General features: G+C 48.2%; 1 protein-coding gene across 1 annotated transcript; it reads right to left on the reverse strand.

The window, feature by feature from the left end:
• Positions 1–1,558: 1,558 nt before the first annotated feature.
• On the reverse strand, positions 1,559–13,068 carry PI4K2A (phosphatidylinositol 4-kinase type 2 alpha). Its single transcript, XM_063132502.1, has 9 exons — positions 12,595–13,068; positions 6,972–7,172; positions 5,774–5,905; positions 5,541–5,694; positions 4,714–4,775; positions 4,032–4,131; positions 3,669–3,802; positions 3,416–3,475; positions 1,559–3,294 (listed from the first exon to the last, which is right to left on the reverse strand). Exons 1-9 carry the CDS (start codon positions 13,036–13,038, stop codon positions 3,133–3,135), a joined length of 1,449 nt encoding a protein of 482 aa, XP_062988572.1. The 5' UTR covers positions 13,039–13,068; the 3' UTR covers positions 1,559–3,132.
• Positions 13,069–13,148: the final 80 nt, after the last annotated feature.

The following is a 13,148-nucleotide window of genomic DNA, read 5'->3' on the forward strand; positions in this document are numbered from 1 at the left end:
GGAGATGACAAATTTATCCTGCCTGCATACAGATCTGTTCCATTCCCCAACCAGTTGTACTGTGAGACCTGGTCCACTCGGATGGTGTTGTCAACATGGCAAGTTCCTGCACTAGCCTAATGCAGGTACATTCTAGAACCGAATGCTACCTTACAGCAAACTGTACTCCCCCACCACAGGCCAATCACTGCAAACAATATCCACAGGAGGCCACAAGTCCTTTACTCCCATATTTGCAGAAAGGGCACCATAGGCAGAATGCCTGATCAAAGACTGCCGTCACATTGTGTAAAGGAGACTACCTGCATAAATTACCCTCCTCCCGCAGCCACAATGGGGGTCATTCGGCTGTTCTTTCACTGTACAGATCCATATTGACTTGGCCCAGGAATAGTTCACATCCTGCCCCTATCCAGGCATCGCTAAGGCGGCCAGGCCACGGGCTACCAAGAAGCTCAGCCAGTGCCTGCTTTGCCTCTACAGCCTTTCTCCAACCTTACTGAAGAGGGGCAGAGCACTCCTACAGATGCCACCAGAGCACTGAATGTCCTCTTGAGCTCTGCCCACAGAAGAGGACCAAAGGCTGGGGGTTTTCCCCCTCTCCCAAAACAATGTCCTCACCATAGGAGGGAATTAATTTAAATCAGGTCTGGTTAAAATATCTGAGCCAATCACAGGCTCGGTCAAGGGCTAAGATTCAGAGCTGCCCTCGCTTCTCTTCTTCCCAATGTCAGGGATCTTTCCGCAGGGAGGAGGGATCTAAGATTAATCTGTCGCCATTCTTGGAGGGGGCTTTCCCATCTATCCTATGGCCCTGGGACACCATCCCAGGGGCCATCAGATTTGCAGCGTAAGAGTTTGAGCAGCAGCAAAGAAACAAATAGTTGTTTCAGAAGAGAACTGTAGTTAGGGGACTTAGGCCCCATTCATTGTTTAAACAACCTTGTCCATGTGCATCTAGGCATACACTTCCCTACTGAAGAAGAAATAGTCGGCCTAGTTGTAATAGCTCCATCACGCAGGAGTATGTCCTAGTACAACCGGCTACATACTTGGGATAGAAGTTGAGCAACTTGTTTTCATTAACTGTACAGATTTAATGCAACCAGAACAGATGTGTGAATATGAACAGCCCAAGGCAATTGTAATGGTTACGTCAAAGAACACTTCCAACCATGTTAATAGGTTAGAATACATGATTTGCGCTACTAACAGCTATAAAAGCTACAGGAGGTGATTTGCCTGGCAGTTGCAGGACAACTTCCCCTATCATGTTTTACAGTATGATTCCCCAAGCCTCCATATGTGTCGGGCTGCAACTCCCATACGAGCTGGCTGGGAATTACGGGAGTTTCCCATGTCGCGGGAAAGGTGAAATGAGGCAATGACAAGGAGGGACTTTCCGCTAGGGTCTGTACCAAAGGCTACACTAGCAGAGAAGCAGAAGGCCGCTGTACAGAAAGGCATGATTGCAGGAGATGGGGGAGAAGATTCAGTTCCTGATAATACTTGGAGACATAAAAACACACAAGAGACTGGCTCTGCAACTGCAGACCTGTTATGAAGATACTTGCATTGATTTAAATATATTACATACATTTCTACAGTGCATAAGAACGATACATTTCCATTCAGGCTGGCAAAAAGGAAAAGTATCCCCTAGCATCAAGTACAGCAACTTCAGCCTGGCACCTCAGGCATAGATCAGGGAACTGTCTCTCCAGCCAGGAACATCAGGAGAAGGCAGGCTCCACCGACAGGGTGCCAGGCCCCAGGTCAGAACCGGAGAGAAGCTGGGCTCCACTTGGCACAAGAACTCTCCTTAAAGGTCTGGGTAGCAGCCAATCAGCAGCAGCACCCAGGGAGAGACCAGGGTACTTGTACTGACAACTTCAGATGGGAAGTTCTTGTTACCAGGGATTTAGCACAGTAGCCTCTAGAAAAGCAGCATTCCTTGTACCACTCCATTGTACACAGGGCTTAGCCTCAGTATGCTCGTGATCCTAACTTCAGTACTTCCTCCTACTAGGCTGCAGAGGACATAGTGAGGACATTTCTCCCAAGCCAGCAGGCAGCACCCCACAAAGGACATTTCCTCCTGATTGTCTGTGCTCAAACCTAGCCCAGGGGAAGCTTCCACCTCAGTAGGAAACGAGAGACCGTCACCTCTGCTAAGGGCCTTTCTCCACCACCCAGCATTTTTAGAAAGGAGAGACAGCTAGGGACCATAGTAGGTGAGCGTGAAATACTAGCCCAAGGTAACAGTGCTAGGATACCTACTCTTCCTCTCTAAGATGTATGTGTAGCATGAGCGTATGCACAGGGGATGAATAATTTAAAACCAAATTAAAATCTCCTAGTTGAGGCCTGTACCACCTTTGCTGCCTGAGGGAAGGGGAGGGAAGCACAGCAGTTACACTCTCCCACTCTAGGACTCTCTTGTAGTATCCACCTGCCATTACCAGTTACCACTACCCCAAGCAGAGAAAAGTGGCTACAACAGGTTTTGGCCCAATATCTAAAATCCTCCCTCTGCCCCAACTTGGGATCCCTCCAGAAGCAGCCAGTTATAGAGGCCATGCTCCCTATGGACAGCCCCAAGACACAGATCACCAGGAACACCTCCTTAAGACCAAGGGTAACAGAGCAAGCCTAGCGAGGCAGGACACCCTGCCTTCTTCAGCAGGACAACCAGGAGGGTGCAGTGAGAGAGGAAGGAGTATCAAGGCTGGCAAGTTGCACACAGAGCAGCAGGACTTCCACCCAACATGGATTACCCCCTCATCATCAACCTTCCCAGGCAGAGGACATATTGTGTTCTCCACCCAGATGGGCCTTACAGGGATGGCTTGAACCAAAGGGTGCTGCATGCAGGCACCTGCTGGGAGATGCTGCCATGCTCAGGCTGGGGAGCGGGCATGTCCAGCCCACAGCGAGAGGGGAGGAGCAGTCAGTCCGATGAAGGGCCTTCCCTTCCTGCTGGGAATGTGCAGAGTTGAGACTGATTGGAGAGCCTGCTTACATCTCCCACTGGCTGCAGCACGCCTGCCTCGGTCTGGAGGACTGGTTGCCCACTGTCAAGGGATGCTCCCCCCGAGTCCTCAGGTTCCTCAATGAGTGCAGAGGCAACTGCTACCACCAGGAAAAGAAGGGCTTGCGGCTCTGGAAGCTTTGCGTGTACGATTCACTGGCGGAGCGCTGGTGGGAGCGAGCTGTCTCTACAATGACGGGGGGCATCTGGACCAGGTGAAGGGGGCTCTTCCCATCTTTCAAGGCCTGCATCAAGTTCAGGATCTAGGAACAGAAGAGGGAACTGAGTGCCAAGAGCCCACAGAACCCCAAGTACAAACAGAGGCAAAGATAACCCCAATGCCCAGTATAGGTCACGTCCCTCCGGCGGGACCAAGTAGCATACCTGACCACGCATGACAGCAATCTGCTTGTGGAACTGTCCTCTGTCAAAACCTGGATCTTTCTACAAAAGAAACAGCAGGAAACGGACAAACCTCAATTAGGAGAGGCGCTGCACCCAGATCTCTGCTCCTCTTCTGTCCTTGTGGAGAAGCGTGTGAAGTCACCCACCCCCACCATGACATCCACATAAATGATTTGCTCATGAGTAGAATAAATGGTACCACAGATGTACTTGCCCTGATGCTTGCGGTTACCTTGAAGAGTTCATAGAGATCTTCCTCTAGATCCTTGACAAAATTGGGGTCTGAAATCTTTGGCAAGATCAGATCCTTGATCTCCTGGGAGAAGGGCACCTTGGCCTGGGGCAGCCATGCCCAATAGAAAGGGTCTTTGGGCCAAGAGTAGGTGGGAAGAGAGAGAAACAGAAGGCAACGATTACTCACAAACCAGGATAGTTTCAAGGATAACATATGGACATAGGGGTCACAGGAGAAACGTCCGAGAACTTCCTGGGCTCCAGGTGGAGACGCCTACGGTTAGCTCTTGAAGAGAATCCAGACTACGACAGAAATACTTCTTCTGAACCTACTTGGGTTCTCTTGCTTGGGGATACTTACATGCCCTCCAGGAGTCTGGATGCTTGAGTGGGAAAGCCAGGCCATTGTCGATGGCTGCCAGTTTAATTATAGGCTCCTTCACCACTACCCATTCTGAGTCCTGTGGAGAAAAGGATGGAGATTGACCTAGGAAAGAGGTGCTATTCCCAGTAATCTAGGGGGAGGGACAATCCCAGAGGATTCATTGCCCCAGAGCCAATACATTGGGCACTGCCCATGCTGCCCTGCCTCAGCTCCTCTGTGCCCCCACTTCTTTTTTCTTTTCTTTTTTTGCGAAGACTGAAGCACTGCTAATGGATATGGGCAAGCTAGTCACATTCTTCCCCACTCCATTCTCCCCTGTAAGCCTACTGGAGCCAAGATTCCAGCAAGCACCTTTCCTGCACTTGCGGGAAAGGAATCAGCAAACCCCTGGACTCTACATCTTGGCACTGGGGTGTACGCTAACTTTCAACTTTTGATATCCCTGGTTCATAATCATTCGTGTGGACTCACAGGCTGTAACTAGGGACTTTCACTTGAAAAGCAGTATGTTTGTCTGATTGAGCCATTCCTCTAAATCTGCCCCTTGGTGGACGCTGCATGCTGAAACCCTTCCAGTTCCTATTTGCCTGCTGCTGTAGAACATGCTACAGGTCCCAACTGGAAGTCTCAGAGCAATGTGGCCCTGGGTCCCACTCACCCGTACACTTGTGCTGTCCAGGGGGCAATCGTACTTGATCAGCCAGTTGTCATTACCCCTGTCTGCGGAGGAACAGAAATGCACTGATAGAAGCCAGAGAGATACCTCACCATGAATAGCAAGCCCCACACCATATACCAGGAGAAGGAGGGAGGACCATACCACCAGAAAGTGTAACCTAGCAGCTTACAAATGTTTCAGTTTCTAATCCCCTACTACTTGGGGGGGGGGGTATGATCCCAGCCTTGTCATAACTGCTCATGACTTGTCCTGCCACAGAGAATAATTTCCCATATAAAACACAAAGGCAAGTCCCAGCTACCCCTCCTGCGTGTCAAAAGGAGAGACCTGTACCCTTGAGAAGGAGCAGTGCAGCTTCCAGACAAAACTCTATGAGGACTATGCAGATGGCAGGGCTCACAGTCGAGCCACCCAGCCAATGGTCTGCAAGCTATCCCCCTTAACTCAGACACAATGTTTTCGGTCTGGCTCGGTAGAAGTCAGCTTCCTATGACCCTAAGCAGGGGCAGGCAACTGGGTGCCTCCAGATGACTTGGATTACAACTCCCAAAATCCCCAACCATTGGCTAAGCTGGCTCAGGCTGATGGGAGCTGCAGTCAAAAACAACCGGAGGGCATCTGGTTGCCTTTGACTGACCCTAAATATTGTGAATATCATAGGATGGACATGAAGTAGCATGTTAAGGAATATATGCACTTAGGAGGACTACATTCAAGCAAAGGACACCCACTGCTTGACCCAAAAGACTTAAGAGTTCTCAACAACAGCAACGGCACCCCACCTCAAAGGTCAGGAGCTAACCTACCAGTATTGCGAATGATGTAATCCAGCACCACCAATCTCTCAAACTGCAGCAGCAATTGGCGGTTAGTGTTCTCTGGGAGAGGCTCAGCCTCAAAACGCCGCAACCAATAATCTGCATCCTTGTAGCCTTCTACAAAGAGCTGGAAGGAGCCCACCTGAGAACAAGAAGCAGGCAGGTGAAGGGGAGCCAGGTGTGGCACTAAACGCACCTAGATGCCTCGTAAGAGTCCCTACCTTTGGAGGAAGCCCAATTCGATGAAACCTCTGCCCGACCTTCGGCACTTTCTCCAGGGCCAGGCGTTTGCCCCGGGACTTCACTCTATCAATGGCGCTGTAGTTAAATGTTTCACTGGCCAAATATACCACCTGTGGGTGTGAGGAAGAGATGACTCAGAAGCACCGTTTGCAAACTGTTCACAAGCAGTGTTCTCTCTCCAGCATGCATCTATTTACAGAATGAGGTTGCATTGCATAAACCTTTACCAAATTCTGCCTTTTCCAAGTTCTACACAATTTCATATTTGGGGCAGAAATTAAATAAAATCATAATGGGTTGAGGGGTTCAAGACGAATGCCAAGTCCTCATCCTCTGACAGCTATGATAAAAAAGAAGTGGGCAGTGTTTGTAAAGATGTCTTTTGGCAACAGTTTCTTCACCAGGTCAATGTTCTTCTGTTTTACATCTACTACACGCTGTTCCAATTCAAAAGGTTTTGCAAAAAATCAAATATGAAGATCAGAATTAAAGATCCATATTGAGCAAAAACATCAATAACCTGACATGCTTTAGTAATGTGCAAAGTTCTTAACACAGAATTTATTATTTTTAAGCTCAGGATATAATAGTTCTGAGGCTACCCTCAAATACTTCTTGCCCATGTTATATGTCAAATGACATCTCCTCCTCCTGCTTCCATCCAATTCAAAGCAAGAAGTCCTCCCTGGACTAAGATGGAGGAGTATCGGTAGAACATACAAGAGCCCAAATGTTGGGATAAGATGCAGGAACGTGGGTTGGGTTTAAGGCAGGGGTGGGCAACTGTTTTGGCCTACAACTCCCAGCAGCCCTAGCTAGCATAGTTAATGGTGAGGAATGAAGGCAGTTGTAGGCCAAAACATCTGGAGGGCCACCAATTGTCTACTTCTTGTTTAAGGGATGGAAGGAAAGCAGGATTCTCTAGTCTGGGAATGAGGCACACTGGAGATATCATGCATGACAGGTGGGGAATCTGTGGCCCTCCAGATAATGTTCAACTCCCAACTCCCATTGGCCCTAACCCGCATGTCTAATGGTCAGGGATGAGGAGAGTTGGGGCTCCAACAGCTCTGGATATTCTCCACCCCAGTCATATAGGGAAAAACAGTCTTTATCCAGATTTCCTTATCCATGATTAAATCCTGTTCTATGATTCTTCCTCATTCAGATGCTCACCTTTGTGCAGGGAACAATGTTCAGTTCCAGCTTCTGGTCAACAAGGCTAGCACCTGCCTCAGAGAGATATCCCTGGTTGAGGACCAGGCAGTCCCTTCCAAAACAGCAGGGGCAGCAAAGTTTTTGCAGCCACTTCGTCCACTTTGGATTCAGCTGCCCGTAGGGTTCTTCATTCTTGGGTTTGAACACACCAATGATTTTCTGCAAAGAACAGAAGAGGGAGGTTGGTTAACACAAGCCGGACAAAGCAAAGAGGAGCACCCAATCCACCTCCCCCCACAACCTGACAAAGTATCTAGCTCTTGGCAAATAGATCAATATTGTGTTGTGACACAGGGGCAGAGGTCTTCTCTGGTAAGGCCCACAACAGGTTTACACATACACTTATTACAACATATACAACCATCACTGAGGTCTCCACTGCTCAAAAGCAGACCGTCAACCAAGAGTTCTCCTTTTTGCTCCAAGAATTCAGGCAGCCAAGCTGAGTGCAATCTGCCAGCTGCACATGTTGCTCAGGGTAATCCATTTTTTAAATCAAATAATTCCAAGATCAGTCACTAGGAAGAGATTAATCCAGCTGCACCACAGCCAACATAATCACCAAACAGGCTGATCACTTCCAGCTCTTGGGATAGACTAAAGTCCACTTTACTAGTTGGGTAGATAGGTATAACAAAACATATGCTGTTACTAACTGAGATATGAACTAGGAAGTTTCACTTTCTGTTTGTGCCCAAGGAGGGTGACCAGCACTACACGGGATGTGAGATGGAGCATCAGGACTGAAAGCTACATTCAGCTGCTGTTGGGGGAGCAGGAAAAACAACTAGCCCCATCACTGGCCTTCGTCCATCCAAAAGCAGTGCCACTCAAACCTTTTGAATTCTGGTCCCCATCAAAACTTAGCCACCTTCCAAACCCTTCAGCCCACTGATATGAATCTCTTCAGCAAGTGTGCCTAGGGAAACTACTATGGCCTAAATATGCAGCTTTTCCCATTACAGCTCCTTTCTCATTCTCTTAAGAGTCCCATTTTTCCGTTTCAGGGAAAGACTGTGCTGCCATTCTCTAGAGCAGTAAGAGAGAATCAAGGCAAGCAGCCACCAACTATCTCAGGATGCTGCTCAGTCATGAGCCAAGGAAGCAATAGACCCCAGCAAGGAAGTAGACCACACATCCCGAAATGCCACATATAGGCAAATGCTCTTCCACCCACTCCTGCCAATTGATGATGTGGCACACAGATCTATGCAAGGTCACCTTAGCCACCACCACCCACCCTCAAAAGCACAGGGGAAAAACCTCATTGGAAATTTTGGAGCAGTTTCCAGAGCATTGATTTCAGAGGGTTTGTGTTGAGTACAGGGTGAGGGACAACTAGGTGGAGCACTTGCCAATTTCATCACTGGAAAATAATGCTGTTTGCTGCCTGCCTTGTTCTGGGAGTGCAGTACCACCAGCAGGTCCAAGATACTGCATGAATGAGATTGCATCATATAAGGCAATGTATGACACCAGTTTTCACAGTAAAGAATCCTGACCTTTTGTTTTGTAAAAGAGCATGCTAGGCCTCAAGATTACTGCTCAAAGCCCTGAAAAATTCACAGGTTATTTCTGTGAAATGCTTGGAATTCAAGTACAGCAAGTGGGGCTCCTTTAATGAGGAATCCCTCCCTCACCTCCAACCTCTCCCCACACATGCTGCTCCAAAATCACCATCTCCCATTCCTAGTTTTGTGACCGAAGGAGGACAAAAGTTCTGCACACAGCAAAGAGAAGGCAAAATGTACTAGATTCTGGACTGTATGGTAGCAGAAGTCCAAAGAGTTTTAGCACAAAATTCTATATGCACCAAATAAAATCAAGGCTTTTAGAAAGCAAGTGGGAGCTAAGAGTTGAAAAAAGAGGATAGCATCATGGCTGGCACAGGGACAGTCTAGGAAACATAGGTATGCACATAAGCCAGCCGGATCCCGAGTGCTACATGTTCAAATTCCACCATGACATGGGTCAGACCTATTCTCTGGTAAAGGTGATGCCATATATCTCTGTATACATAAAGTGAGGATATGCTGACAATCTACCAGCATCAGAAACTCTTTTCCCCTAGCACTGCCTGATCCCTCTGACTGTCACAGAAATATGCTGCTGTACTGCTGAGAAAGCCAGATCTTCCATCATGTCAATTCAATGCTGGATACTGGCTAAATACACTCTCCTAGCCAAGTAACAGGGGATAAGCCTAAGCAAGCCTTACTCCAGGTGTAGTGGTTAGAGTATTGGACTGGGAGTTGGGAGATCTGGGTTCTAGTCCCCACTCAGCCATGGAAACTCACTGGGTGACTTTGCGTCAGTCACAGACTCTCAGCCTAACATACCTCACAGGGTTGTTGTTGTGTGGATAAAATGGAGAGGAGGATTATGTATGCTGCCTTGGGTTCCTTGGAGGAAAAAAGGTGGGATAGAAATCTAATAAATAAATAATCCCCAGCCAGCCTGGGTAAACCAACTCATTCTTCCAGCCACCCATCCCTACACAGAATCAGTCAAGGTCTAATTGGGAGCAGCAAGCCCAGATACCATGACCTAACCTGCAATGACATTGGCCCCGTTCAGACAACACGCTAAACCATGCTGCTTAACCACAAAATGGTTAACGAAATGCATTAACCTTAATGCATTCCATTAACGATTTTGTGGTTAAGCGGCTCCTTCATTGCCATGAACAACCAAGATTGGCAGAAGTCATGCTGCATCAGTCTATTTGCCTTCCACCTACCAAGCACAAAGGCCAATGTGACTCATCATGCCAGCAGCATCTCCCATGAATCCAAAAAAGAGAAGTTAATTCAAAGCTAGAACTAGACAGGAAGACGAGGCTGAATTGCTATCACAAGAAATGAGAAGGCCTGTAGAAAAAGCACAATTTCATGCAATCAGCACAAGATATTGAGAAAGAGGAAGTGAAATTAATCTGCTTAGTTACGATGGATCACAAGGAAAAACATGCACACAGTCAGCCCTCATTCAGGCATAGAGAATGCACTGCAGCTGACCGGAACCACAGCACTTGGCACACCATTTTACAATATGACTAGTTGTTCAAGAGCTCCTTTCTCCTTTTTCTCAAAGCACTTTGCAGACATACAGAACTGAACACAGACAGAGAGGCCCAAGTCCCTGGAGGTACAGAGATAGAAATAGTAAACCAAAGGAGAAAGCAAAACCTCAAAAATGTTCTCTAATATGTATTAGATTCAATAGAACCTGAAAACTGGAATTCAAGGGAATCTAATTGGTATCTTTGACAGCATGAACAAGCATGGATATATCCATCTCATCTTTATCCAAACTTGTTTTTTAAAAAACTTCCAGCAACATCAATTCCAGCATTTTCCTAAAAAATCTGCTCCCCCACCCAAGTGCTTTTAGTATTTGGCTAGTTTACACCCTCTGCCTCTTATTGTGCCCTTAATAACATAATTCATATAGCATCACTAATGTGCATGCCACTCTACAGAGCAACAACAATAGCTGCAAAGCAGTTGACCTATCATTCCTTATAGAACATGTTTAAACCCTTCTCAAAAGAGCTGGGTTTCAAAAGGGAAGAATTAAGTATTCTAGATTAAGACTAGCCAGTGGCAACTGTTCAACGTGAAAATATCAAGAGGAGCCCATGGTGTGCTCTGGGTAAACATTGGGTAAATATTAGCAGTGGTGGCCTAAAATTCTTCACAGCAAAGGGCAAAGGGTAGAATACGCAACCTGAAATTTGAAGTGTGTTACACTGGGCTATTCTTGAGATTCTTCTACAAATTAGACATGTCTGGTTATTTTAGTTCTCCCTAAATAAATTCTTCACCATCAAGCTGTTGCCATCTTTCACAGACCTTTAAATTGCACGAGCTCAAAAAACAAAGCTTCAAAGACCTAGCCAGCTTTGTCTAAAAGGCTGAAAAGTTCAAGGACCACATGATTAGGAAGGGAAGTTGAATAGCTGTTCCCAGGGACTGCCAGCCATTCTTCTCCTAAGGGATATTATCTCCTTTATGAACATACAGCAAGTACACAAAAACTTCAAATGAATGTACCCAGCTATACCTCTAACAGGGTCATATTCAAATTAGCTCGGTTTCTTGTGCCACTTTTAAAATGGGGCCACAAGCTAGAAGCAGTATTAGTTGGGTAATGTTGTGTTAAAGTGCACACTCACACTACCACACAGTCTTTCCCAACCTAGTGGCCTCCAGATGTTTTGGACTACAGTTCCCAGGATTCCTGACCATTGCCCATACTGGCTTGAGGTGATGGGAGTTGAAGTACAAAAAATTTGGAAAGCACCAGGTTGAGGAAGGCTGCTAAGCAATATAAGCCTCTGCTCCAACCCCAACTGGACAATGGGGTGACAGCAATGAATTCATCATGTCTATCCACAGCACACATATTATTGCTAAAGGATCTTGTGCCAATCCCAACCCTTGTTTCCAGTAACAAGGGTTATGTGGTACACCCCAGACTTAGCAAACAGCATCCTGAATCAGTAACGCAGCCTAGAAGAAGACCATATGCTTCTTATTCAAGTTCAGAGAGCCAGAGGCCCAGCCACACAGAAGCTCATTATGAAGATGAGGAGGCCAGAATAAATGACAAGGCTTCTCACAGATTTCTCACCACCTAAACAACAGAACAAATCTGGTCATCCATGATAGCAATTGAAACAAGTCAAAGCTATGTCAGTCCAATTAAACAGCCAATCCACTAAAGTCCAAGCTAAATTCCACACAACTCACTAGTAACACCTCAACATGGCAAGCACTGCTGAGGCTCATCACTGGGGAAGTAGGGCTTATGCTTATAATTATATATTTGGAGTATAAATTTCCTGAATTATTTTCAATCATGTTCTCTCTGAACCCAATACATAAATCCTGTTATTATGTAGTCAACCATCTCAGAGTTTCTAGTTTGTCTCATTAAGAGCATCATGTCGCCTAAATATGCTACTTGTTACAATCATAATACTGGTTCTGTTTAAGGGCAAGGCCTATGCTTGGTTTCCCTCTCAAAATAGCTGTACTCTCTGGATTATAGTATGCTCTTACATATGGCCCATTATGAAGGTCCAGCCCAGACTGGGGAAAAGGGCCAGGTTAGGCCATAATAAACTAGGGGAAGGTGAGGAGGCAGAATCTAGGCAACATCTGATGGCAAGCAGGGGAGACTTGAACCCTGCACTCCAAAGAACTGGGCGCTGCTTATGTTATAGGACAGTGCATGTGCCACCACAACAAACAACACTTAACATGTCTGTACTGCTTCCAAGTGCCCAACATGTCACTTGGGTGCGTTGAACTTGCCTAAGGACCCGTAGTGAGTTAATGACAGAGGCAAAATTCGAACCGGGGACTCTCCGAATAGTCGCTCCTCTGCTGCCCCACAGACAGTGCAGCAGATCAAGTCCCCACCAGCGAACATCACCCAACTAGGCCAAGTCTCCAGCCTACGCGTACGCCTCCAGCCCCCGACCTTCCACCTTCGGGAAACCCAGCCATGCCCCACTTTCGCTTGCGCCCCCGCACCCTGGTCGGAATACTTCCCCCGAGCCCGGCTCTCTCACCCCCTGTGGGTCCTTGACGAAATAGCTGCCGCTAGAGCCTTGGTAGATGCGCTCGGGGTAGATGCCGCGCTCGCTCGCCTGCTCTGCCAGCCGCACCACCTCGGCGAATTCTGGGTCATCGGGGAACTCGTTCCGGGGCTCCCGCTCGCAGCGGGCCGCGGCCACTCCCGCCCCCAGCCCAGCCGGCGCCTGGACCTGGGCCGCCCCGGCTATCCCCGCTGCGCCTCGCCCTCCACGCTCCGCACCCGCCGCCCGATCCAGCAGGGGCTGGCGCTCCCGGTCGCGGCCGCCCGAGGGCGATCCCTGCGGGGAGGGACAGGGACACGGTCCGGCGGGGGCGCTGGGAGCGGCGGAGCAGGGCGGGGAGCGCACGGCAGCCCCAGGCAGCCCATACCCCGGGGCCGGGCCGCGCTCCGGAGACACCAAGGGGCTCGTCTCATCCATGGACCGAGGCGCGGATCTAACCCCGGGCGGGCTCTTGCGCGTACGGACAAGGGCCCCGCGCTCTACCACTCGGCGCGGCTCAGTTCGGATCACCTGACACCGGCCCCACG

Source organism: Elgaria multicarinata, chromosome 8 (genome assembly GCF_023053635.1).
Source record: "Elgaria multicarinata webbii isolate HBS135686 ecotype San Diego chromosome 8, rElgMul1.1.pri, whole genome shotgun sequence".
NCBI classification, from domain to species: domain Eukaryota; kingdom Metazoa; phylum Chordata; class Lepidosauria; order Squamata; family Anguidae; genus Elgaria; species Elgaria multicarinata.

Excerpts from the sequence above, each read along its gene's own strand:
- PI4K2A (XM_063132502.1), bottom strand. The coding sequence starts at position 13,038 with ATGGATGAGACGAGCCCCTTGGTGTCTCCGGAGCGCGGCCCGGCCCCG. Across the intron at positions 5,695-5,773 it reads GAATTGGGCTTCCTCCAAAG|GTGGGCTCCTTCCAGCTCTT; the intron begins GTAGGGACTCTT and ends TCTTGTTCTCAG. Across the intron at positions 3,803-4,031 it reads TCCAGACTCCTGGAGGGCAT|ACCCTTTCTATTGGGCATGG; the intron begins GTAAGTATCCCC and ends CTTGGCCCAAAG.